Source organism: Phoenix dactylifera, chromosome 1 (assembly GCF_051530095.1).
Source record: "Phoenix dactylifera cultivar Ajwa chromosome 1, Ajwa_hap1_PhDact_Kaust_v1.1, whole genome shotgun sequence".
NCBI lineage: Eukaryota > Viridiplantae > Streptophyta > Magnoliopsida > Arecales > Arecaceae > Phoenix > Phoenix dactylifera.
In genome coordinates this window covers 3,972,629-3,997,835 of record NC_143190.1, presented here as the reverse complement: position 1 = coordinate 3,997,835, position 25,207 = coordinate 3,972,629, and the positions used below count along the sequence as shown (strand labels likewise).

The following is a 25,207-nucleotide window of genomic DNA, read 5'->3' as shown; positions in this document are numbered from 1 at the left end:
CAAGTTTACAGGAGCAGGGGACCATGGGGTTGGAGCCAATTTGAGCCCCCTACATATGAAGACGAACCCCAATGTCTACAAGAGACATTATCATTTGACGAGATTTTAGATATCGATATATATATTATACTTTAAATACATCTAATTATTGTATCATTATATGTTTTGTATTTTACTAATTGATTTTAAGATATTTTATGTTGCTTCTTCTGGCGTGTGAAGCTAGAATCGCTTAAAACATCACATTAGTGTTTTGACCAAGGAAAGCCGTACCGGTCCGTACCGGCCGGTACAAACCGGTCCGGTGCTTGACCGGTACCGGAGACAGATGAAAACCGGTATATCCGGTTTTCATCTGTGTACCGGCCGGTACGGACCCCGTACCGGCCGGTACGGGACTCGTACCGGTGCGAACCGGCCGGTTCGCACCGGTACGGGTGTTTTTTTTTTTTTTTAAGAAACCACAGCTTCGCGCTGTGGTTTCAAAAACCACGCGCGGCGCGTGGTTTTAAGGGAGAAGTGGCCCGTGGGCCACTTCTTTCACCTTTTTTTTTTTTTGGGGAACCACAGCGAGGCGCTGTGGTTCCCAAAACCACGCGCCGCGCGTGGTTTTAAGAAGGAAGACTTGAAAGTGATAGAAATGGAGCCATCAAGAAAAACGAACCCTGCAAAGCGTGATATTGGCTGGTCTTATGGGCGAAGACTTGAAAGTGAGGGGCAACGACACCAGTTTCAATGCAAGTTTTGCGACAAGGTTTTCAAGGGAGGAGGGGTAACCAGGTTGAAGCAACACTTAGCCGGAAATTCCGGTGAGGTTGCTACGTGCCGAAATTGTCCTAACGAGATTCGTGTGCTGATGAGGCAGAATCTTGCTGAGGCCAAAGAAGCGAAGGAGATGGCTTCCAAGAAGAGGGCGGAGGTCGATCGCCAAGCGGCAGAGCCACCTTCCTATCACTCAAGGGAGCCAGAGGAGGTCGAGGATCTAGATGAGGAGGAGGCAGATATTCAGGCGGCCATGCATGCAAGCCTGGATGATCAGTGGCAGCAGGAGGAGGTGGCCAGGCATAGGGCTCGATTTGGGCCCTCTGCATACGAGTCGGGCGGCGGTTCTCGAAGCACTAGACAAGATCCAGAGTTCTTGAAGACAACTTCAGTAAGGGAGGGCGTCGGCAAAGAACGTGGCCGGATTGCATCTATGCTGGGTGGTTTTGGTAGCCGAAAGAAGTCATCTAGAGGAGTTGCAGAAGGAGCGACAATTCATGATGTAGATCCGCATGCTCTCCCCAGTAGAGATTCAAGGCAGCAGAGGGTAGACACAATGTGGATGAAGGATAAGAAGAAAACTATGTGGCGAGCTATTGGATCCTGGTTTCACTTCAGCCACATCCCAGCGAATGTGGCAGACAATACATACTACAGGTCTGCCATTGCCGCCATACAAGCTGCCGGTCCCGGTGTAGCTCCTCCAGGCCCGAAGGATATATACGGTGAGCTTCTTGACAACAATAAGGAGCTGGAGAATTGGATTGACTCCTACAAGAGCAAGTGGCCCATATATGGACTAACCATCATGTGCGATGGTTGGACCGGTCCGACCAGGCGGAGCATCATCAACTTCCTGACATACTGTGATGCTAAGACCTTCTTCCACAAGTCGATTGATGCTTCGGCTTCTGTGCACAACACCTCGTACATGCTGAAACTTATGGAGGATGTGATTGATCTGGTAGGAGAGGAGAATGTCGTGCAGGTCGTCACTGATAATGGGCCGCAATATAAGGCTGCCGGGCAGGTCTTGATGGAGCGGCGGCCACATATTTTCTGGACCCCATGTGCTGCACATTGTATCGATCTTATGTTGATGGACATTGGAAAGATCCGTAGGGTGCAACAAACGGTGGAGACAGCCCAACGCATTACGAGGTATATTTATAACCATAACTAGGTTCTTTCATTGATGAGAAAGTATGCAGGGGGAGAGATTCTGAGACCAGGAGTCACACGGTTTGCTACCAACTTCATCGCACTTGATAGCATACTCGAGAAGAGAGGAGCCCTACGTCAGATGTTTGCCAGTCCCGAGTGGTATGATAGTAGATATTCTTATGCCGGCACGGAAGGAAGCAAGATAGAAGACTTGGTGACGAGACAGCCATTCTGGCAGCGGGCTACTACAATAGTCAAGGCTATCAAACCATTATATGAAGTGCTGCGGGCCGTAGATAGCGAGATCTACCCCCAGATGGGATTTTTGTATCACATGATGGTCAAGGCAAAGGATCAGATTATGGAGGCAGATCCAGCACATGGCCGGTCATACATCAACATCATTGAGCAACGGTGGGGAGCGCAAATGGGTACGGAATTACATCTAGCAGGTAAACTAAGATATAATTATAGTGACAATTATAGTGATGGATATAATTATATAATTATGCTAAGATAGTCTCGTATATGTGCAGCATACTACCTAAACCCCCGGTTTCAGTACAGCATAGATGGAATTGGTATGGATGAAACACTTCTGGATGCTTTGCGTAATGTGATTTACAAGATGGAGGCAGATCCAGAAAAAGCGGCCCTATGTCTTGAAGAGGTAATTATGATTTAGTAATTACTAGCATGTGTAAGTATATCAGCATCTTCAATTATTAACATGGTTTTCTTATGCTTATTTTTCACAGAGCAAATTATTTAGAGAGGGCAGCTACAGTTTTGGCCAACGAGCGGCTGTCGTCAGCAAACACAATATGAATCCAGGTACGTGACACATCAGCAAAACATTCACCTGGTGTTACTTAGTTACTATTATGGAACTATCATATATGTAATCTTCATAAATATTTTTGCAGCTGAATGATGGGTGCATTTTGGCGGATCCGCGAGAAATCTAAAGCGGATAGCTATCCGGATCCTCTCCCAAACAGTCTCCTCTAGTGGATGTGAGCGCAATTGGTCCACCTTCGCCCTTATCCACAGCAAACAAAGAAACCGTTTGACGCAAAAGCGCCTCAACGACCTTGTTTATGTGCATTACAATTTGCGGTTGAGGCTAAAGTGCATCCAGGAGGAAGTGGAGTTCAAGTATACAGATCCGATTTACGGGTCCTTCACCGCTGATGACGATGATCCACTACTCGGCTGGCTTGTAGGCCAGCAGCAGGAGCCCGAGCTTGACGAGCCAGGATCGCCTCCACGACCAGCTACCTTCATAGCCACCGAAGCTGGGGTCGATCCAGAGCAATGGGCTGAGCGCAATATTCCACGCACTCCCAGAGCTGATCAGCCGCAGGCACAGGGGAGCCAGACAGAGAGGGCCAGGAAAGGAAAACAAAGAATCCCAATGGAGAGTGTCGAGGAAGAGACTTGTACTAGCAGCGATGAAGGTTCTGGTGGTGATGGATCTTCTAGCCATGGAGGGAGCGGAGGACAGTATGGTACTCATGAGACACAGCCGGAGGGTGGTCTTTATTTCACCGGTGAGTCCCAATTTATGGGTGCTACACAGGATACGGACCACGGTCGACCACCTGATAGAGATCGTGAGGATATTATTGGATATAGAAGACGGGCTCCTCGAGGTCGTTCAGGAAGACAGGATACGACTGCAGATCCGAGGACATACGGATACGGATTCTATTATCCACAGCCTCAGCCTGACGAATACGGATATGGTGCATTGGATTTTGCTTCCGCCATATTTGGATGGGCCCCTACACAATCAGAGGACACCTCTCAGAGCCAGAGCGTGAGCGAGAGATCCGACAGTTTTTATAACCTGGCGCGTGTTCCTTCTGATTGGGTTGATTTGCCTCCTGATTATACTTATGATCCAGATATCTACGAGAGCCATCGGCACTCGTCCCGATTTTAGATATCCTAGAGTACTTTAAATGTATGTAAATGATTGTATCTTAATTCGAAGATATTTTATGTGTATGATTTTATCATTTCGAACGGGAGGAAAACATAACATGCAATGATGCATCATATATGTTTCAAATTTCAACCCTAAATTTAAATATGAAAATATCAAAAAACATGAAAAAAGTAATAAAAAAATATCAATTTTCATTTAATTTAAGATCCAACAGAGACAATATTAAAAAAAAAAAAGTCTGGCTCGCGGAGCCCGGCCGGTACCGTACCGGTCCGGCCGGCGACCGGTACGCCGAGCCGGACCGGTACGGCGGACCTTGGTTTTGACCCCAATAAAAACATAAAATTAGGATTTTAACCCTAATAAAAACATCAAAAGAAACCAAGAAACATCAAATTATACTTAAAATTATTCAAAAAACAATAAAATTGTTAAAAACATCAAATTAGACTTAGAATTAGATTTAATTTTCATTATTTTTCATTAAATGCTAAATATTGAAAAAATAAAAAAAATGGCATGCCCGTTCGGAACGGGCATGCCATATTGTACCATGTGTCGGTATCATGGAATGCCGTACCGGCCCGTACCGGCCGGTACGGGCCGGTACGTACCGGTTCGGTCCTAGACCGGTACCGGAACACAAGAAAACCGGTATCTCCGGTTTTCTTGTGCGAACCGGCCGGTACGGAGCCCGTACCGGTCGGTACCGGCCGGTAACGCTTCGTACCGGCCTCGTACCGGTGCGAACCGGCCGGTTCGCACCGGTACGATTTTTTTTTTAATGAACCACAGTGCGAGGCGCTGTGGTTTTTGGCTCGCGGTACCGGCCGGTACTGTACCGATACCAGCCGGTACGTACCGGACCGGACCGGTACCGTACCGGTCCGGCCCGCCACCGGTACGCCGACCGGTACCGGTACGGTGGACCTTGGTCGGTACCATATCGAACCGGTACCATACCAAACCGGGTAGCTGACCGATATAAGGCACGGTACCGGTTCAGCATAACTTGGACGTGTCAATGTGGATATACATATTTTGCAAATGAACCTCCTTATTTTCATATATAGTTTGAGCAACATGTAACACAACCAAGAAAGTAATTTGACACATCATGTCTACCCAACAGAAATAAAATTCTAGCCTAAGCCAATTTTGTTTAGATCAATTTGGCATATGTTGTAGGAACAAACTCCGATAGTCTGATTAATAGTCTGATTGTTAGTAGCCTTATGCCGTGCTCACTTCATATTGGCTAGTCTTCTTGAAGTTAACTTCTCACAACATATATAATAGAAGGCTACTTTCCAGATTAAATCTGGCCTTATTTTAATCAGCATTTTCGTGTTACTTAGGCAACATAAAGTACACAATAAGAAAAGATCCTCTCTTAAGAAGCCTTAGTGGTTCTTATTCAACTAAGTTACTTAATGATCCATCACCACTGACAATGAGAGTGTGCAAAAAAGGTGGTATGAAGAACACTTAGGTGAACACTTTCTGCCATAAATAAAGATCAAATGTTACCTAGGATGTTTTATCCAATCCACACTCAAAATTGCTCTTTGTGTGGGATTCAAGTCCCATAGCGGACGGAATGGATCACTGCAAGAGAAGAGGTGTTACATTTTTTAGATCTCACAAACTATATGAAAGAAAGAACATAATTACACCATAAAGCAACTTGTATTTATGCTGGCAAGCTTATTCTAAGATGCAATAAAATGCAAAGATGAGAATTGCTGATAATAATAATTAAGGTTTGTAACATTTCATTTTCCGAGCTTCGCATTGCAGGTCGATATGAATATTTTTATGTCAGAACACTCCATTTGTCAAGTAAAAATTGTAATCAGATGTAAGACAGAAGAGCTGCAAGTAGAAAATGTGTAAAGGATGAGTTGACAGATTAAGCATGCAAAAATGCATTAAATTGAGCATACAAAAGCACCCATTTCATTATTACCCCGTGTTCAGATTGACTATGAACATAGAGGCCCAATTTGGCATCATAAAACCCAAAATAAAATATATGGCTTGTAAATGTTAGCTGTCCACGACTAAAGAACAGGGAGCAAAAACTTACATGTGAATTTCTCTCTTGCACTCTCCATTCCATGTAATACACCCACAAAAGGAATGTGACAGTACAGACCAACACACAAACATAATTTTCAAACGGGGCATCAATTATTTTACAAATCCACCAAACTAGCAGTCCAAAATACCTATATACAAATCTTAGGCATTTTGAACTCCAAAGTTTTCCTCCATAATATGAGTTGAGAAATCAACTTTGTGATCACATCATAAGAAATATAAATTTAATCATCTGTAAATAGAATACGCAAACCTAAATATCAACCATAATTTGAAAATATGGCGTGAAAAAAGATAAAAAAGCTTCAGACTGATCTATTCCACAATACTTCATATAATAATACTATATTATGAATTGTAGATATATTAAAATAAAATAGATCCTCAGTAAACATCCTACATTCTCATTCTCCAAACAATCCAAAGACATTTTATACGCCAATTTTAACAAGAGGAATATTTATAATGTTTTTCTTTTTTTACTTTTAATAATCCTTCTTAACTTCCAGCACTTTTTGGTCAGACTAAACTCAACTCAACTAAGCCTTAATCCAAACCTAGTTGCGGTCAACTACATGAATCCTTTTCCTCCATTTCACTCAGTTCAGGGCGTACTTTCTGAGAGATGTTAAGCCAAATCTTTTCAGACCAGAACTAGGCAAATCTATTTTAATGAGAAAACCTTTTGGTTAGACTCAGATTAGCCAAATATTTTCAGCTCCTAGGCAAATTTTGCCTTTATGCCAAAACTTAACTCTCAATCTTGATGATGCTAAAAACAGGCAATGAGACAACTTTCTCATGTTCTCCACAAGTTCTTTTTTTTTCTAGTCATCGTTTAGCAAGAACATAAGCATCAATGATAGTTCAAATCACAACCAAAAAGCATCATTTACATAACAAAGCAAAAATAAGGAGATCTTTGGCCAATAATTAGCAGGAAAATATATTGATAGAGAATTTTAAGAAACATGTATTGGTCAATTGAGACACAAAATGGACCCAGATCTTCTTTTTCTTTTTTCTTCATTATAAAGTAGAGCAGCAAACATACCGTAGGTCCCAAAATTTTAAACCTTCATGTCCAGCAGTCACAAAAAGATTCGCACTCTCCTTATCACTTCATAACATACAACAGCATTAGTAACATACCATGAGGAAAACAAAGGAACTATGAAAAAAAAAAAATCATAATCATAGAAATTTACATTGGAGGAATCTAGAGTGATTCCTCCACCTTGCAATAACAACTAAATAAAGTCTACTGCAATGGACAAACATCGAACTTGTAGTAATATTTGTCAATTCTAATCATCCTCCTACTTATTATTTTACAATTTGGCAATTCTAAAAATTTGCTTCTTATATTTATCTGATTAAGATATCTCTAATACACTCAAGGGACAGTTCAACTCGTTCATTTTTTTATTATCTTTTGAAAGATAGGGTTCCATATTCACATATCAATATCCACATTTTTTTAACGTAATAGCCAAGTATTGAACTACTGCATGTCAGTGGCACGACAACCTGGCAGTGGCACCATATGTACTGTGAATAGCCGTGCTATGCTTTTCCATGTCAATGTTCAGCACACACTGATATGGAAACATACCGAGTAATGGCAAAATATTGATACTTGGTAGTTTACAAATTTTGCTTGCCAGTAGGTTATTGGCATGGTAATGTATCATTGGTTCTGCCAGCAGCACTAAAATCTATGATATAGCATTAGATCTACAGCTCAATCTAGCATACATGGATGATCCTTGAAAGCATCAAAGTTTATGTACTTTTGACACATGTAAAAATAACTATGATTAAACATATTTTCATATGAGAAGAAGTGCACGAGTATTGCATGAAAATATCATAAATCAGGTTCCTATCAAACTTAACAAGATATGATGTATTTAGAACAATGTTGCAAGCAGTGGCTCATGTTGCGCATACAACAGAACCAGTACATGACTGCATGACACTTATTAATTCATTTTTAAAATATTTCAGTTGAAAAATGGATTTTAAGATTTTTTAATTTCAGCATGATGTGGCACGTCTGCTGGTGGCACTGCACAAGAGAGGCTCTCTTGACTGGTTTCTGCCAGAACTGCTGCTTAAATCCTTGGTTCAGATGTCATAAACTGCAAAACAAAATCTAAAATATTAAGGAAGCAGGTACCTTTCCTCTGGAGCCCAAGCAAGTGCTCTTATAGGAGCAGAATCGGCCGTGAAGCAAAGTAAGGGTTTTGTATCTGCATATAGACAAGTATAAAACGAAATAAACTTCTCAATCCATGCAATTCTGACAGCTTAGAAAGCATTTTGCAATTCAATTACTGATATTTATAATATGATATGTAAATGGACTTTGCTTTGAAAGAATTTACAACTCTTTGAGAAAAAGAAATTCAGTCGCTGTTAAGGATTCTAGAATAGCATATCCATCATTAATTAGTTCAATATAAATTTAAATTGTTATTTCTCAAAAAATAAATTGAATAAGTATAGATTAATACCTTGAGATGGATATTGTGCAGCAAACTTCCACAAGGCAACCTAAATATATGAAGTTTAATCAAATCTGAGTCCAACTAATTTTCATAAAAGACAATTATAAATTTCAGGAATTTATTCAGAATATCTGAGTTTGTAATGCTTCAATATAATTGGCTAGATCCAAAATAAAATGAAAACAAAAGAAAGCTTGCAAATCCACAGGATATGCCTTTTCGCAATACTCTAATCAAGAGAAACCAAGCTGCAAAGAATCATCCATTCGGATGAGCTCATAAGCATAGCCAGGAAAATGAGATCAACCAACTACTAAAAATGATATGCAATAACATCTGTAGTATGATTTTTACCGTTCCATCGTGGCATCCAGCTAATATTAGATCATGCTGAGCAGAAGGTGACCACTCCATTGTCAGAGGAATGCTGTGTAACATGAATATGAATAAGAAAATAGAAAACACTAGTGTCAAATGATTCATAAATAATTAAGCAACACCTAATCCTTTCTAGAGGCAGATATTTCCATGGAGCAAAACCAACAACCAAGTGAACCTTTGGCAAAGGCACATCCAACTGGTTTTACCTGTGTCGATCTCCACATTTCACCTTTGCACATCTGAATACAGGTTCCAATTTCAAAAATCGAGGATCAGTACCCTCACCACAGCTAGAAGCAAATAAAACTTTGACCAGACTAGGGGCTGGAACTTCCCACCTGTATGTGTAAAGAAAGGGGGGAAAAAGTATATCAGTATGATACCATTCCAAACAAAAAGTTTGCAGAGAAAAAAAATAAATATATATATATATATATATATATATTCCGACAAAAGGCATATGCATACACTTCCAGAGAACCATTTCCCAACAATACAGCCAGATAACCCATATGATGCATGCCTTCTGAATCGTTGATTGTGGAAGGTCTCCATTTCACATCCCATGCAACTTTCCCATTGTGAGCTAGACAGAGTACAACCCGGGGCAAAGCAATGTCTCTTGGAATTAAACTAGTTAAATCAGCTTTTGATGAGCTCTCACAGGCCACTTCATTACTTATGAGCATCGCATCCTGAGAATTGCCGAATAGAGGTGATTCAACTACATCCAAAGTCTCAGGTCCTCTAGAAGTGGGCAATGCTAATGTATCATCCACTGATTCAACTCCAGATTCCAGAACACATTTGTTCAAGCTTCTATGCGTTTGTTGAATTGTATCCACCTTACAATTTACATGAGCAGAATCAGATGATGCCAATGCAAAATTCCCTGAATCAAAAGTTAAAGGCAGAAAACCCTCACTTACATTTACAGGTTGACTATTACTAAATAGAGGTGATTCATCTACACTGCAAGTACCAAGTCTGCTAAAAGTTGGCAATACAGATATATCATTCCCTGATTCAACACCAGATGCTGTAACACACTTGTTTAGAGTTGGAAGTGGTCTCTTTCGAGGTCTCCCTCTACGCCTTGGACGAAATGCTTCCTCATTACAGTTTGCATCAGCAGAAACAGGTAAGGCTAATGCAGCATTCCCCAACTCGACAGTTAAAGGCAGAATACACTCACTTGTGCTTCGAGTTTGACTGTTACAGCATGGACATGATTCATTAATGTTCAAAGTCTCGGATCTGCTTGGAGTGGCTAAGGAAGATGTACTGTTGCCTGATACAACACCAGATACTGGAACACATTCATTTACATTTGAAATGGAGTTTTTTCTGGGCCTTCCTTCGTTCCTTCTTTTAATTGATCCCTCCTCACAATTTACATCAGCAGAAACAGGCAATGCAAATGCAATATTCCCCAAATCAACAGCACCTGAAATTTGATTGTTACTGCATAAACATGACTCATTAATGTTCAAAGTCTCAGGTCTGGTTGAAGTGGCCAAGGAAGATGTACCATTCCCTGATTCAACACCAGATGGTGGAATGTGTTGATTTACATTTGAAATGGAGTTCTTTCTAGGTCTTCCTCTACGCATTTTTTGAAGTGTTCCCTCCTCACAATTTACATCAGCAGAAGCAGGCGATGCCACTGCAATATTCCCTGAATCAACAGCACTTAAAATCTGATTGTTACCGCATAAACATGATTCATTCGTGTTCAAAGTCTCAGGTCTGGTTGAAGTGGCCAAGGAAGATGTACCATTTCCTGCTTCAACACCAGATGCTGGAATCTGTTCATTTACATTTGAAATGGAGTTCTTTCTAGGTCTTCCTCTGCGCCTTTTTTGAATTGTTCCCTCTTCACAATTTACATCAGCAGAAACAGGCAATGCCACTGCAATATTCCCCAAATCAACAGCACTTGGAATCTGATTGTTACTGCACAAACATGATTCATTCATGTTCAAAGTCTCAGGTCTGGTTGAAGTGGCCAAGGAAGATGTACCATTCACTGATTCAACACCAGATGCTAGAATGAGTTCATTTACATTTGAAATGGAGCTCTTTCTAGGTCTACCTCTGCACCTTTTTTGAATTGGTCCCTCCTCAAAATTTACATCAGCATAAACAGGTGATGCCACTGCATTATTCCCCAAATCAACAGCACTTGGAATCTGATTGTTACTGCATAAAAATGATTCATTCATGTTCAAAGTCTCAGATCTGCTTGAAGTGGTCAAGGAAGATGTACCATTCCCTGATTCAACACCAGATTCTGGAACATGATCATTTACAGTTGAAATGGAATTCTTTCTAGGTCTTCCTCTCCATCTCTTTTGAACTGTTACCTCCTCACAATCTACATCAGCAGAAAAAGACGATGCCAATACATTATTCCCTGAATTAACAGTTAGAGGCAGATTAGACTCGCTTACAATCTGAATTTGATTGGTACTGCAAGGAGGTGAGACACCTTTGTCATTTGAACTATCAATGCTTGGAGGCGGATACTTTCTAGGTCTCCCTCTGGGCTTGGCAAGAAAAGATTTTGGTACACTGTTGTCATCAGAAGCTGGTTTTTTTCTAGGTCTCCCTCTAGGCTTTGCTGGAGATAATTTCTTTGAGCGATTTGGATCAACTACACCCAGCATCAGTTTCTTTTTAGGTCTCCATCTTGACCTTGGTAGCTCTGATCCATCTTCGGCACTTAAAGCATATTTTGGATCATTTTCAACTGGCCTTTTCCTTGGTCTGCCTCTAGGCTGTTTGGTGGTTATTGGCATCTCTGTACCATCAAAATCATTTAGTGGCTCTTCTTTAACTGGTTCCTTTTTAGGTCTCCCTCTTCTGGACCTTGGTAGAGATAATTCCACTTTCTCATCCAAAGTTAAGAGGCACCAGATTTGAATGATACCTCTTCCAATCAATGGGACACCTATCCTGTGATATGTAGAACCAGGAGGGTGAGCAGCAACTGCAAGATACTGTAAAAGCAAAAGGAAAAGGTAAATCAGAAATAAATCATTACACATGATGACACTAACACTCTTTGCAATTCATACAAATATTAGAAGGCATATGAACACAAACACTGTCTGCCCAATGTGGAAGGGGAACTTAACCATCCACAGTATCAAATCGTTTTAACCACTACACTAACCAACCATTGTAACTGTGCATGCCAGCAAATGAATGTGTATGCATGCAACCGTTCTTGTATATAACCTATGTATGTGTTAAACGAAGAACTGCCTAAAGAAAGAAGGTTGTGAAAATGTTTGTTTCTTCTCCTTTTTTCTTCAGATACAGGGTGGTATGATTAGGTTTGTTTAGGACAGAGCAGTGCTACATATCAAGTGATAACTTATTCAGAAAAATGAGGATACGGTAATGAGTATGGATTTGGTTTGTGCGACAATGTTATTAGAAGAACTAGACAGTTTAAAGGAATGTCATGCGGCCCGTACCGACCTGTACCGGTGCGTACCGGCCCGTACCGACCGATACCGGCCCGTACCGACCGCATACCGGCCCGTACCGAACCAGTACCTGCCCGAACCGACCAGTCCATACTGGCTCCAAATTTTTTTGGCTTTTAGCCCTATCGGTACATTACCGGTTCGGCTCGGTTTGGTTCGGTACCGTACCGGTACCGATGCCCACCGGTACGTCGGTACAGTCAGTACCGCGTACCTTGCGTGGCAACTTGTTTAAAATGACACTATTAAATTAAGTAAACAATGATAATTTATTTAGAGCAATGACACTTTGATAATGAATAACAGCATGGATTTCCTTGAAAAAATAACTCAGCAGTTGGCGCTACTACACAATTAGGCGGATGAGCCAATCTATAGGATTGCTAATAACAACTTGTTTAAAATGAGACTCTTACTAAAAGACCACATCAAAATATATTTTCCATGAGGTAAAGAAATGGTGGTATAGCTTGTAAAGAAAATCTTTATGATCAAAGCATTTGTTTATTAGCAAGTAACAAGATTAGCATGTTTATTTCATTCAGACTAGTCAATGAGAATCCATCTGCTTATTGATTGTTAATTATAACAGTCATGACATACTTTGACCTAACTCAGTTTGTTGTTATTAATGTATAGACTTATTTTAACAATTATTTGAAAATATAATCAGATAGAGGTATATAAAACACTACATTAGATGCTTCAGTAACAGGCCATAGAAATATTGCATTGCCAAAACAACAAAAAATAGGAAAGTTGAGGATGGAAACAGACGCTACCTCGCATTTGATATTAGAATGAGGCTTTTCATGGATCCGGGGACACCAGTCCAACCCCCAGACATGCCCCCCAGCATGCAAGATGAAATCATTGCTGCAAATATACCCCAAGAGTTTTATCAGGCATGCATCTAAGAGATCTATAAAGCACAAAACAAAATATAATGGCGAATACTAAAATTGTTCATTCCAATAAGTTGCTCAATTCAATAGATGAGCTAATATTAGTAATTGGATACGACTATGCATATAAGGTAAATGAAAGTGTGAAAAGATTTTTATTGTTGATTATGAAGATGCCACAAAGGAACTAAAAAGCTAGACTATTGCATGCTATCGATGTTTGACATTGAAAGGTTCATTGATTTAAAAATCACAATGATTTCTCATTGCCATCCCCTACTCTTCTCCCAAATATTTATTATGGAAATATAAAACTAGAATATAGTGGCAAGCTGCTTAATAAGTAGCCTAGCTACTGATATGAGAAAAAATATAACAAATTTTATAGTAGCTTTATTTATGCTGCTTGGTTGCTAAACCTATGGCTCTTCAAAAATCTCTTATCCATGGCATGGAATTTCTTTTACAGTTAGGCCAAATGGCAACATTCTACTAGCAAGCTTTAGTCCACTTCAATAGTGGAATTCCTATGCACAGGGGCAAAAAAGCAATCAACAATTATGAAGCATGGACATCGATACATGATACAGATATGATACAGATAAGGACACATTAATATGGAAAATCTTAAAGAAAGGACACTATACAGTTAAGAAATGGCAATAACTACAAGTATGTGTAACTTTAGTTTGAGTTCACACGCACACATTTAGGGGTAAATGAGAACATCGTCTATCGAACTAAACATGAAATTTAAACATTCTAAAGTGTTGTACAATCAATGCATGCCCATAGGACTCAAGAAATGCAGAATAGCAAGACAATGAACAATGCTGAATGGTCATGAGGGTTAATCAATAAATGCCCACTGTAGCACAGATCCATATATTGGGGGGGATTTTTGGAAAAGAAGCACAATAAGGGAAACTTAGGAGTTGCAAGTATTGAAAACAAGGTGTCGCAAATGGAAACTATCACAGCACAGTTACTTGCAATACAAAAACCAAAAGAAACCGCAATGGACAGAGTTTTGGATTCAAGCAGGAAGTTTAGTTTAGTATTCATAAAAAATATGAATAAAATTTAAAATAAAGAAACTAAAACACCTCATTTGAAATTTAAAAAAAAAAACTAATCCGTCCTTTTGAATAGGGAGGAGGATGCAATGAAGTTCAAGGGATAATGATATTAAAGTAGATTACCCATTTGAACCATAACTAAAATAAAAAGTCATGATCCATGTGCCATGAGCAAACGAATGACTCTATTCCACTATCCTTTCAGGATTGACACCACTGGACTATTTCAAAGGGTTTAAAGGCTACATCTAATATTGTCACAAGAATCCTCAAATTTGTATTGGATTCCACTGTATTAGAGTATCATCAGCAGGATTTACCAAATTGGGCAAAGACTGAATGAGGCCCTAATAAGATGATGTGCTAGGATATGAATTGTGAGGTCAAATAAATTACAAACCCCAGAAAAACTTGAATGCATATCTTGAAAAAATATTCAGGAAAAATATTTTCTGTTTAAAATATCATAGCTTGTGCTTTGTGATATAGATGAATGGCAAAGAAGGATGCATAAAATTGATGCAATTAGATGGGTTACAGCTTCACAGATAATTGTTTGTTATGATGTACCAAACAAGAGGATTATCACAGTGACAAAGATGACCAAGAATGAACATTAAGAGACAGAAAATAACTGAATGACATAATTCAGCACCATTCTATATGTGGAAAAGGATAAAATTCTTGAAAATTAATATGTAGGAAAAAATCAGAAAATAAGATTTTCCACTGACCAACCATTAACCGCAATATGTCATTAAAGATAGAGAGAGATAAAATTCTTGAAAATTAACATGTAGAAAGAATCAGAAAATAAGAATCTTCACTGATGAACGCCACTAACTGCAAAATGTCATTAAAAGTGATGTTCAATTATAAACCCCATGTAGTTAAGGTTTCTCACCATCAAAAGTAGCTTTACAAAATTTTATCTGGTCACAACTGTTCTCAATGGTGGTTCTCAATCACAGCAAACTTTTTTATCTACTTACAATAATCAAAATAATTTTCTTATCTATACTATATATAAAAATGGCAGTTTCAAAATCAGGGAATATTCCATTTTGATTCTGACCATCAATTTTTATGCCAAGAACACCCTCCTATTTATCTTAAAAAAATGTTACCCCACTAACTTTCACACCATTAACTACATATTCCCTTCCTTCTAAATCAAATTGGACCTCTCTAATAAAACTCCCAAACAAATTGGAGCCCATCACTCTCTAATTCAACTCGGAAATAGACTGGACACTCAGATTCAACTCCTAAACAGATTGGACTCTATCACTCACTCTTCCTTCTCTCTTCCCTCAGCTGCCCATTGCACATGCCTGGCTGCTCGTTTAGAACATTCAAGAAGGGTCAGGCTTAATGAAACATTGAATCATCGATATACATGTTTTATTTTTCATTTTAGTTTATGTGAGAAGTACCAAATGGCTCGGTGCATGGGAACAATTACAAGGCTTTTGACTAACTTTGCCAGTCAGCACAAGATGCTTGATAGACATGCTCCGCACCAGATTCACTAAGCTATGACATTTAAGCTATGTAAGTTCATTAAGTAATTAAATAGCCATCCTCATAACATTTGTCAACTATTTAACATCCTGTTAGTAGTTTCATACTTTTATAAAAGCATTTGAAGCAAAATATGCATGTTTAGCAAATGAATCAAGATCTACACCATAAACCCTAGTGAAAGAACTAATGCTATGTTATATACACTCAAGTTCGTGCCGGTACAAGTGCATGTCCAAGTGTTTGATCCTTTTAATATATAAGAATTTCTTAAATAGTTGCATCAGAGTGCCAGATCGATGTCCATGTTAAAAGCATCAGGTGAAGATATTTCAGGCTAAATCAAAGGATCCAAGTAACATAGTCTATCAATCATAACTACCTAGTTAGATAACAACCATACATTACAATATACCAGCATTGAAAGATTTACATAACATCGCAAAATGTCTCGCAGCAGTTTCTACATTATACGTAGCTAGCTAGATAGGAGCAGTGAAATGTCTGGATTAGTATCTCCATTGTGCTATACGGCGAGAACACACCACTCCTCACCTATACATGCTAAGTGTGATTCAAAGCATGTGTGCTACCTCCTCTTTATTACATATTAACTGATCTAAACTGTCAAAACATAGATATATGTTTTCAAATTCCAAAACTTGGAGTTTTAGTGTAAGTATACTACATATTGTAGAAAGAATAATGAGGTATCATCCATCTAGAAGGAATACCTGTCTGAATTTCTTGTTCTACCAGGCAATTGTCCCATCTGCATCAGCATGTGAAACCAAAAAGATTACAAGGAGTTATATAGGATCAAATTAACAATTTGAAGCTCCATGTCCCACAAATCCACAGTGTTCTTTTCTTTGGTCTGAGAAGCCAAAGAAAAGAAAATTAAAAATATCTGAACTACCATCAGACTCATTTTGACCAACCTTCGGAACAGCTGCAGATGAAAACTGAGATAAGTGTATCCCATCAGGAACTTCTTTCACTCGTGCAGATTCAGTTTCAAAAGAAAAGTTGATATTTTTTGGTTCATAACAGAAATGCCTCCACTCTCTGTGAATCAGGCAGGAATTTTAGCCAAATGAGGTACGAACTAGAAAGATGATATTTAGATGATTCAGAGTTCAAACCAACAAGATGCAACCAAGAGTGAATAACCAAAGGAAGAACACATTGTAAGTTTTCGGACATCTATAAAACAATTCTGAAGGTTTTTCAAGTCCAAAAACAGAATGATGGCATTAAAATATCACAAGCTACAAATGTTTCAGACTTTCTATTCTTGAAAGCATTAACTTCATAAGCCTAATTGCTTCAAATTATAAAAGTAACATAACTTAGAGTTTAGATAAGAACCTAACTGCTAAGGGTGAATCCAATAAACTGAAGTGCTGTGGTTAATGTACATGAGTATCCTAATTTGAAATTTACTAGCTTTTTATATTTTTATGAACATATAAAGAAATCAATCATCTTTACAAGGAAGCAACCGTAAGTAGCTAACATTGAAATAGTCCAGAAATTAGTATTTTTCCATGCAAAGAGGAAGAAGCAAAGCAAGCTCACTTCAAGAAGGTGATCATGGAAGAGAACTGCTGAATCTCGCCAGACTCAAAGTGCTCACCACGCTTCCCACAGAGAGCCGAAATAGCATCCATTGTAGAGAAGTAGTTCTCCACACAGTGATCAAATGTCGAGATCTGGACTCCACCTTCAATCTTGCTAGCTGAATTCTTCTTATCCATGGAATCTGCTGCATCTTTTCCCTTTGATTCCTCACAATTCCACTCACTATTTTCCTTCTGATCAGAATCATTGTCCATCTAGCACTATAATAAAAAATATATTGCACTATTACATGAATTCGAAAAAACAAACTTTAAGTTTTCAAATATAATATCAACAATAGTATCAATTTAACAATACTAAAACATTTTCCTTGGAAAAACAATACCAGAATATTAGCAAACCTGAAATAAAAGTTGCCATCATGAGAAATTATTGTTAAAAGGCCAACCATCCAAAAGCCATCAAACATTGCAGGAAGAGGGAGAAAAAGGACTGACCGAAGCATTCCGGTTTCAACTTGTATCCAAACCAAAGACTAGGCTAGTTTGTAACAACATATAAAATATGGGTGATATCAGGTTGGCTCTGGGTTTCAGTGATTGCAGACTAGGACCAGTTAGGGCTATATGTCTTCCAGGATATCCAGTAATGCGTCTGGGTTTGGGTAATAAAAGTATCATTTATGTTTAAAATCAATACCCTACTACCCTACTCAACATGCACTGATAGGGCTGAAAACAGATCAGATACAAATTGGACACTGGTATATCCATATCTGTAACCATATTTTTCAGCAAATACAGATATAAATATGGATAGTAAACAGATACCAAAATTAGTATCTATATTTGTTCTAAATGGATAAGGATTTGAATCAAATACTAAGCATATCCATATTTATTCTAAACGGATACAAATATAAGTCAGATATTATTTATATCCACATTTTCTCTATCCTAATACAGATGTCCTCGAATGTTATTTATATCCATAGTTTTTCTACCCTAATACAGATAGAAGCTAGGCATTATTCGGGTACCAATCGAACTTTTAGTGCACTACAATGATGAAAACTAACATTAATTATATAATTTTAGAGGACAAGAATAGAATTCACTATGTAGATCGCACACAACACATAGGTAAGTAAATATTTAAGTTATGTTTATTAAACTAATACGGAGTCTGACCTACTCAAGGGCCAGGTTACTAGTTCGATCGGATTTTTATTAAAATATTAAAAATCAAAAATTATTTAAGATAAAATATAATATAAAAACATTAATATTTTTTGTATCAATTGTCAATATTACTTTTTAATTATAGCATAAATAAAAATAATCATAATTATATATTCTTCAAGAGCTTGTAAAAAAAAAAATATACATGAATATATGAATACATAGAAGTTAATTTTGAAACATTTTAACAATAAAGCTTTCAAAATATTATCAAGAATAAAATAAAGTGTGTTCACTTTTTTGTCACAAAGAAAAAGATTTTCCTATAAAAAATAATGATTAAATATGAAATACCATAATATATATCACATGATTATTTAATGACATGAATACATATGAATAACTAAAATAAACTCCTTATATAAGATCGGAATACATGTTGTAGTTTGGTGGTTGAGGGTTTGCTATTCAAACCAAAGATCACCGGTTCAAATCCTAGGTTATAAATAGGGTTGGACATGGACAGGCCGAGCCGGACCATGCCCTATCCGAGCTAGCCCGAATTTTCTGCTCAAGCTTCCAGCCAGGCTTAGGCCCTAACATTTTCAAATAATCAACGCCCGAGCCCAACCCAAGCCCGACCCGAATTAGGCCATTTGGGGCAAAAGTAGGCTGGCCCAATTTGTTCGGACACAAAGAATCTGTCAAAATCAGCGATATCATTGTTTGCTTTTTATTATATTTTCATTTAAAAGAATTTAATCAGCACTCAAAATTTCATTTAAAAAAAAAAGGAAATCCCATAATGGGTTTCAACATGTCAATACACCATTCTTCTGATTTAGCACATTGGAGTTACAACATTAAGCACAAAAATTGCTGATCACGCAACTGGAAAGAGTAGTGATTAAGTCTTTATCAGCAGTGAAATTTAATTATCCACTTCAAGCATATGTATCACATGATCCATCTTTAGCCTCTTTTATGCATCAGGATCCACACGACGCAGTGCTACAAGAGTGTCCATTTCAGTGCCCTCGAAGAAGGTTTCTCGAGCATCTTTGGATCCAGAACTCCCTCGGAATTGCGGTTACTTACCAATGTCTTCAGCCAATCTACCAGATTAACCTGAAAGACTCCACTACCATTTTAAGTAGTCTGCTATTAGTAATAAATCCAGACCAATTTATTGAAACATGGATTTAAACTTGTTTTAACTACTATTTGCCCGTGGATGTTCTGCCTATTGTTCTTTTGGCTTGCATGTGAACTCCTAGTCACAAGTTCTGGAACAATACAAGCTCACCAGCTTAGTCGAACATAAGTGCCCCTTATATCTCTGATCTAGAGAACTTACGCCGGCGCATGAAAGGCTCTGCCATTTGCATAAGCAAGCATCATTTATTACCCAGAAATTCCAGTACTTTTAAGGTATGCATATCTTAAGCACTTAATACCCAGAAATTGTACGATCAACTCATTTATCAGCATCAACAACCCAGCAAACAACTCAATTAGATACATCCCAAGATAGATTCCTACTCCCAACTCATCACTATACAATAAACAAAGGGCAAAAAAAAAAGAATAAGGGAATTCAAGACCTGATAGTGAAACCAAGCAAAATCTAGAAGCAGGGCACCATTAGCATCAAATATTAACAAAAAAAATCAAAATGAATACAAGTTTAGAACCACATAATCATAAGAAATTAGAAGAGAAAAAGAGGAAAAGTCTAAAGAAAACATCAAGAACTCCATAGAACTCCAGCTATTTCTCTAAATCTAATACAAGGTAGATATACTACGATCAAATTCACCGCAAGCAAAAAAGAAACACATTGAAGGATGAGATAGGATAAAATCTGAGAGATCACAGCATGACTTACTCAGATGCAATGAAACCCTAGAAACGGCAATGGATGAGAAGACTTAGAAGAACTCAGCTGAAGAGAAGTTGAGGATGGTCGCAAGCGGGGGGAGAGGAAGCAACCCAAAAACCCTCCACAGGAAAATGGATCGACGAGAGGAGGGTCGCCTGACTCGCATCCGCCCTGCTTTGACTAGAGAATGGCGGCGACGACAATGATTCGAAGGGCAACTAGGCCAGGCTCGCTCACGAGACCAAAGAGGATGGAGAGGCAATGGAAGCAGAGATGAAATCCTAGCGAAGGGAAAACTTCATTCGAGTCTTCGAAGGACACAGGAGATTAGCGATCATAGCTTGGTCAAACCACCTAGCGTAAAAGGGTCGGGACTCAAGCCTATTTTGGAAATGATGGGCACGGATCCTCCGTGGTACATAATTTGTACTGCAGGGTGTTATGCTACCACCGATTGGATCCAACGATTCTAATAAAACTAATCATTTAAAGCTTCTAACAGCATCACGCCAGCCCATCTCAACCCTTCCATCATAACGCCTCTACTCTCCCTCGTCGCAAGGCCTCTTCTCTCCCCCTTTTCAAGTCCGAATGCTTCCTTATCATAAAACAAAAAAGTCCGAGTGGAACTCTTCTAGGCATGGAGGATCAGGTGGATCCTGATCCCATCTTTCTCAGCAAAAGTCCGGGCAGATCTTCTCACCTCTCTCCTCCCCATTGCAACCATTGTCATCGCTTTCTTCGGGTTGTGAATCTGCTTCCCATATATCTCAGCGATTGAATCATGGGCATGGTATGCTGAACCGGCCCGTACCGGCCGGTTCCGCCCATACCGAACCGGTTTGGTCCCTGACCAGTCTGGTTCAAGCTTGGAAAACGATTCCGGCACAAGTCCAGTACCGGTGCAAACTGGACCGGTTGGCACCGATAGGGGCTCACGGTCCAAAGCTCCTCACCAGGCTCCTTTGCCTCGCACTCCTTGCGTGCGCCCTTGGAAATCGCTGGATTTTTGGACCGATTTGAGATAACGTTGGTGGAATCACTCAAGCACAAAGATCAACAATGAAACTAAACTGAAGTTTATTCCACTCCAATTGAAGAACAAACGACGACAATCAAAAGCAAAGAAATCTAGCAAAGGATCGAAAGGATCCCTTCCTAGCCCAATCTAGTGGAGATTGATTTATCAACCACTAGCCCAAGTCCTAGAACATAAGATCGAAGGACCGAATCTATTGACGGCCTAGCCCCTCAATAGCCCAAGTTTAAGGCCTAACCTCTAGACCGAAATCGGCACAATGTCGCCCAAGCCTTTCGGCCGAAGAACTCTTAATAATGAGAAACAAGACTCAACTCATGGGATGCCTCACAATGGCCCCTTACAACTCCTTTTATAGACTCAAAACCCTAGGAGTCCTAAGAACGATGAAAGACCAACATAAAGTAAATCTCCTAAACAAAGTAACTAAGATAAACATGGAAAACAATCATCCCAAAGGCCCTTGCTGATGTGGTTGGCGTGCAAAGCCTTATGTCCCTTATTTTGGCATGAAATCACAGCTTTGCAGCAGTCCCAATTGATCTCCACTTGATCTCCCGCACTTTGCACGGGACTCGCATCCCGGATGCATGGGACGCGTGTCCCGGTTGGGCTGGGACTCCTTGCTTGGCAAAGAGTCTTGACTTGGCTGGGCTCCTCCCATGATTCGCTGGGACTCGAGTCCCGGTTGACCTGGTTACGGATCTCGATTGGCCGGGGTGCGAATCCTGGTTGGACAAAGACTGCCAGTGCATTGGATGCATGAAGATTCCTAGCTGAAGTATTCCTCTTTTGGCTGCTGGATTTGAGGAATCTCTGCTGAAGTGGCCAACGCGTGATCAAGCCAATATGCGTGAAAAGCTCCCAACACGTGAGAGGAAAGCTTGCTGCATGAAGGAGTCCTTTTTGCCTTAAAACTCCTTGGCTGACCCTTGGAAGAATCCTTGCTAAATGGAACTCCTCTACTGCCACATTGGAGAAGTCCTTGGCTGGTTGAAACTCCATTATGTTGGCCGCTGAAGGAATCCCAACCCGATTAGGAAATCTGTCTCCTAGGATGCGCATCCTGGTTGGCCGGGATGCGTGCTCCGGTTGGCTAGGACGCTTGTCCAACTGGTGCAGACTCCTGATCGCTGAAGAACTCCTCTTGGCCGCTGATGAAGACAAGTGTGGATGGGCTTGGCGCTGTGCGCATAGTTGGCATGTGTGTCGCTGCTGTTGCGCGCGACCTCCATTGTCGACTAAGGGTCGGCCGGCGTCAACGCTCCTCAACTGGTCGCTTTGGCCCCCGGATGTCGTATGGTCTTCGTTGGGCTTGGCACCATGGCGGCGCCGCTTACATGGGTCCTTAACACACCGGTACTCGTGCTCTGGACAGCGCACCAGCGTGGGTGCCCGTGGAGCAGCGCGCGAGCGGAGAACCTTGCACGCTCTCGGAACAGCGCGATGGGCAATTCCCCGCGTGGGAGGCAGCGCGCCCGAGCGCGTGGAAGGCTCGAGAAGGGCGATCTCGAGCGTCGGACGGGCGGAGTGGGAGGAGATGGAAGACTCGAGACCACGGGCGGACGGGCGGAGTGAGAGGAGAAGGGAGACTCCAGAGCCGGGGAAATCAGAGTAAAGTGAACCGGTTTATATATATTACTCTGGTTGAAGCCGGTTCTCCTGAAACTTAAATCGAAACCGAACCGGTTTTTTCGGTTTCTAAAACTTTTAAATCGAAAGTGGATCAGAAAAGTCCAACCCACACCAAACCGAAAGAATCGATCGGATCGGTTTTATGGGTTCTGGAGAGAGCGAAGAGACGTGAGGGCGGGGAAGAAAGGAGCGGAGCGAATCGAACGAGGCGTCATGACGGAAGGGCTGAGATGGGCCGAGGCCGCGGTAGTCGACACATAGCCGCCATGAACCATCACTCTTACGTACCAGCAGTACTACAGGTGAGGTGTAGGGACTTTGGCTAGGCCGGATGCCTCCCTGGTGCAAGAGTTCATTCACTAATTTTTCAATCTCTGATTTCTGGAATTGTGGATACCTGTAGGGCCTCTGGCTTACAGGTTTGGCATTGAGCAAAAGAGGAATCTGATGGTCTTGTGCTCTAGGTGGGGGAAGCCTATGTGGCTCTTTAAAGACATCGACATATGTGTCAAGAAGCTCCTGGATCTGAATAGGTACATCCTTCTTTCGTATTTGTGCTTTTCCTTCTTCTGTAATTGTGGTGAGGCAAAAGACTTGTAGCAATAAACCATAATTTTGGTTGGGATCTTGCTTTCTTACCTTTTTGTTATTGAGAAAACCCAACTTCTTTGGTGCTGCTCCCTTGAAGATGCAAGCCTCCCCCCCCCCCCCCCACTATAAACTTCATTGTAAGATTGGTGAAGTCCCATATGATCGGACCCAACACTTGCAGCCATTGAGCGCCCAAGACAGCCTCATAGCCCCCAAGGCCTAAGAGGTCGAAGTCAATCTCTAAAGTCACTCCTTGGATTTTGATCTTGACACCCGAACATTTGCCCATGCATGGTACCTGGTCTCCATTAGCTACTGCCACTTTAAACGGCACATCCTTGTCAATGGACAGCCCAGCCTTCCGTGCAATGGTGGGGTTGAGGAAATTGTGGGTGCTACTAAAGTCTAAAATCAATGAGCACCATGAGTGGTACTCAATTCAACTACCCTTGCACCTGCATCGTTTGCGGTGTTTGGCTACCGGTAATAGCATGTAGAGAGATTTCGGGAGAGGGGGATTGGATTTCCTCCTCCTCGGTTTCAACAGGTTCTTCATTCTTCTCCTCTCCTTCCTCCAGCAAGCTTCCATCTATTAAGAAAAGATTTTGTCTGCCACGACATGTATGTTCTTTCAACCATTTATCATCACAAAAGTAACATAATCCCTTATCTCTCCTTGCCTTCATTTCAGTTGAAGTTAGCCTCTTAATGATAGGAGATGAAATTTTAGAACTAGAAGGTTTGAGGTTTGGGGTAGACCTTTTGAAGTCGGATTATGGGTCCCTTCTTCGAGTATTCACCTTTTCTCCTTGCAACCGGGCGAGGCCGACAGCATCGGAAAGAGAGGTCGGCCTTAGCATTTGCACGCTAAGCCGTATGTCTTCCCGGAGGCCCCCCACGAAGCAGCTCACCATGAAGGACTCATTAAGTCCACAAGTTCCATTGGCTAACTCCTTGAACTAAGTCTGGTAGTGTTCAACAGTGGAGCTTTACCGAAGTTTGGACAGCAATGTTGTTGGATCCTCATTGAGAAGGACCAAAGCGAACAAGTAACGCCTTGGCGAACTCGTCCCAACTAGAGATGACCCCCAACCTCTCCATCCAACAGAACACGCGCTTCCAAATGGAAAGATGCCAGTAGTAACTTTTGTGATGCTGGTGTTTGTTGGCGAGCGAAGAACTGCTCGGCTCGATATAGCCATCCCGAAGGGTCATCCCCATCGAGACGAGGGAAGTCCAATCGAGCAGTGCAGGTAAAGGAAACTCGGTCAGCATCTCCTTCCGCCCTGGACACCATTGATTCAGCCCCTTTAGAGCGAGATGTTTCTCCTTGTTCAAGTTGGCTTTGGGCAATGCTCTCGATACGGCTGTTCATAAGAGTCATATTCTTCATCATTTCTTGCAATAGCTTTG

The 25,207-nt window shown here is 40.5% G+C and overlaps 1 protein-coding gene and 1 pseudogene across 16 annotated transcripts in view; one reads left to right on the top strand and one right to left on the bottom strand.

The window, feature by feature from the left end:
- The window catches only part of LOC103709810 (Transducin/WD40 repeat-like superfamily protein), a 47,405-nt gene that overhangs the window by 21,214 nt on the left and 984 nt on the right, over positions 1 to 25,207 (bottom strand). For 2 of the 15 annotated variants that reach the window (XM_088717650.1, XM_088717647.1), the window contains exons 1-13: positions 20,536 to 20,905; positions 17,464 to 17,726; positions 16,824 to 16,950; positions 16,617 to 16,654; positions 13,157 to 13,250; positions 9,807 to 11,879; positions 9,346 to 9,722; positions 9,084 to 9,215; positions 8,851 to 8,923; positions 8,503 to 8,542; positions 8,166 to 8,238; positions 7,038 to 7,103; positions 5,411 to 5,488 (exon numbers count right to left, since the gene is read on the bottom strand). In XM_088717650.1, coding sequence (XP_088573776.1) covers positions 5,411 to 5,488; positions 7,038 to 7,103; positions 8,166 to 8,238; positions 8,503 to 8,542; positions 8,851 to 8,923; positions 9,084 to 9,215; positions 9,346 to 9,722; positions 9,807 to 11,879; positions 13,157 to 13,250; positions 16,617 to 16,654; positions 16,824 to 16,950; positions 17,464 to 17,720 — 3,428 coding nt within the window. In that variant the 5' untranslated portion in view covers positions 17,721 to 17,726; positions 20,536 to 20,905. Of the gene's footprint in view, positions 1 to 5,410; positions 5,489 to 7,037; positions 7,104 to 8,165; positions 8,239 to 8,502; positions 8,543 to 8,850; positions 8,924 to 9,083; positions 9,216 to 9,345; positions 11,880 to 13,156; positions 13,251 to 16,616; positions 16,655 to 16,823; positions 16,951 to 17,463; positions 17,727 to 19,539; positions 20,023 to 20,535; positions 20,922 to 25,207 lie in introns of those variants that run through there. The other 13 variants (XM_088717617.1, XM_088717614.1, XM_088717658.2 and 10 more) reach the window with 12 other exon arrangements.
- On the top strand, positions 1,150 to 4,177 carry LOC120104854 (uncharacterized; annotated as a pseudogene). The gene is made up of 4 exons (XR_016398407.1): positions 1,150 to 2,378; positions 2,463 to 2,596; positions 2,685 to 2,762; positions 2,864 to 4,177. The product of XR_016398407.1 is annotated as an uncharacterized LOC120104854 (transcript).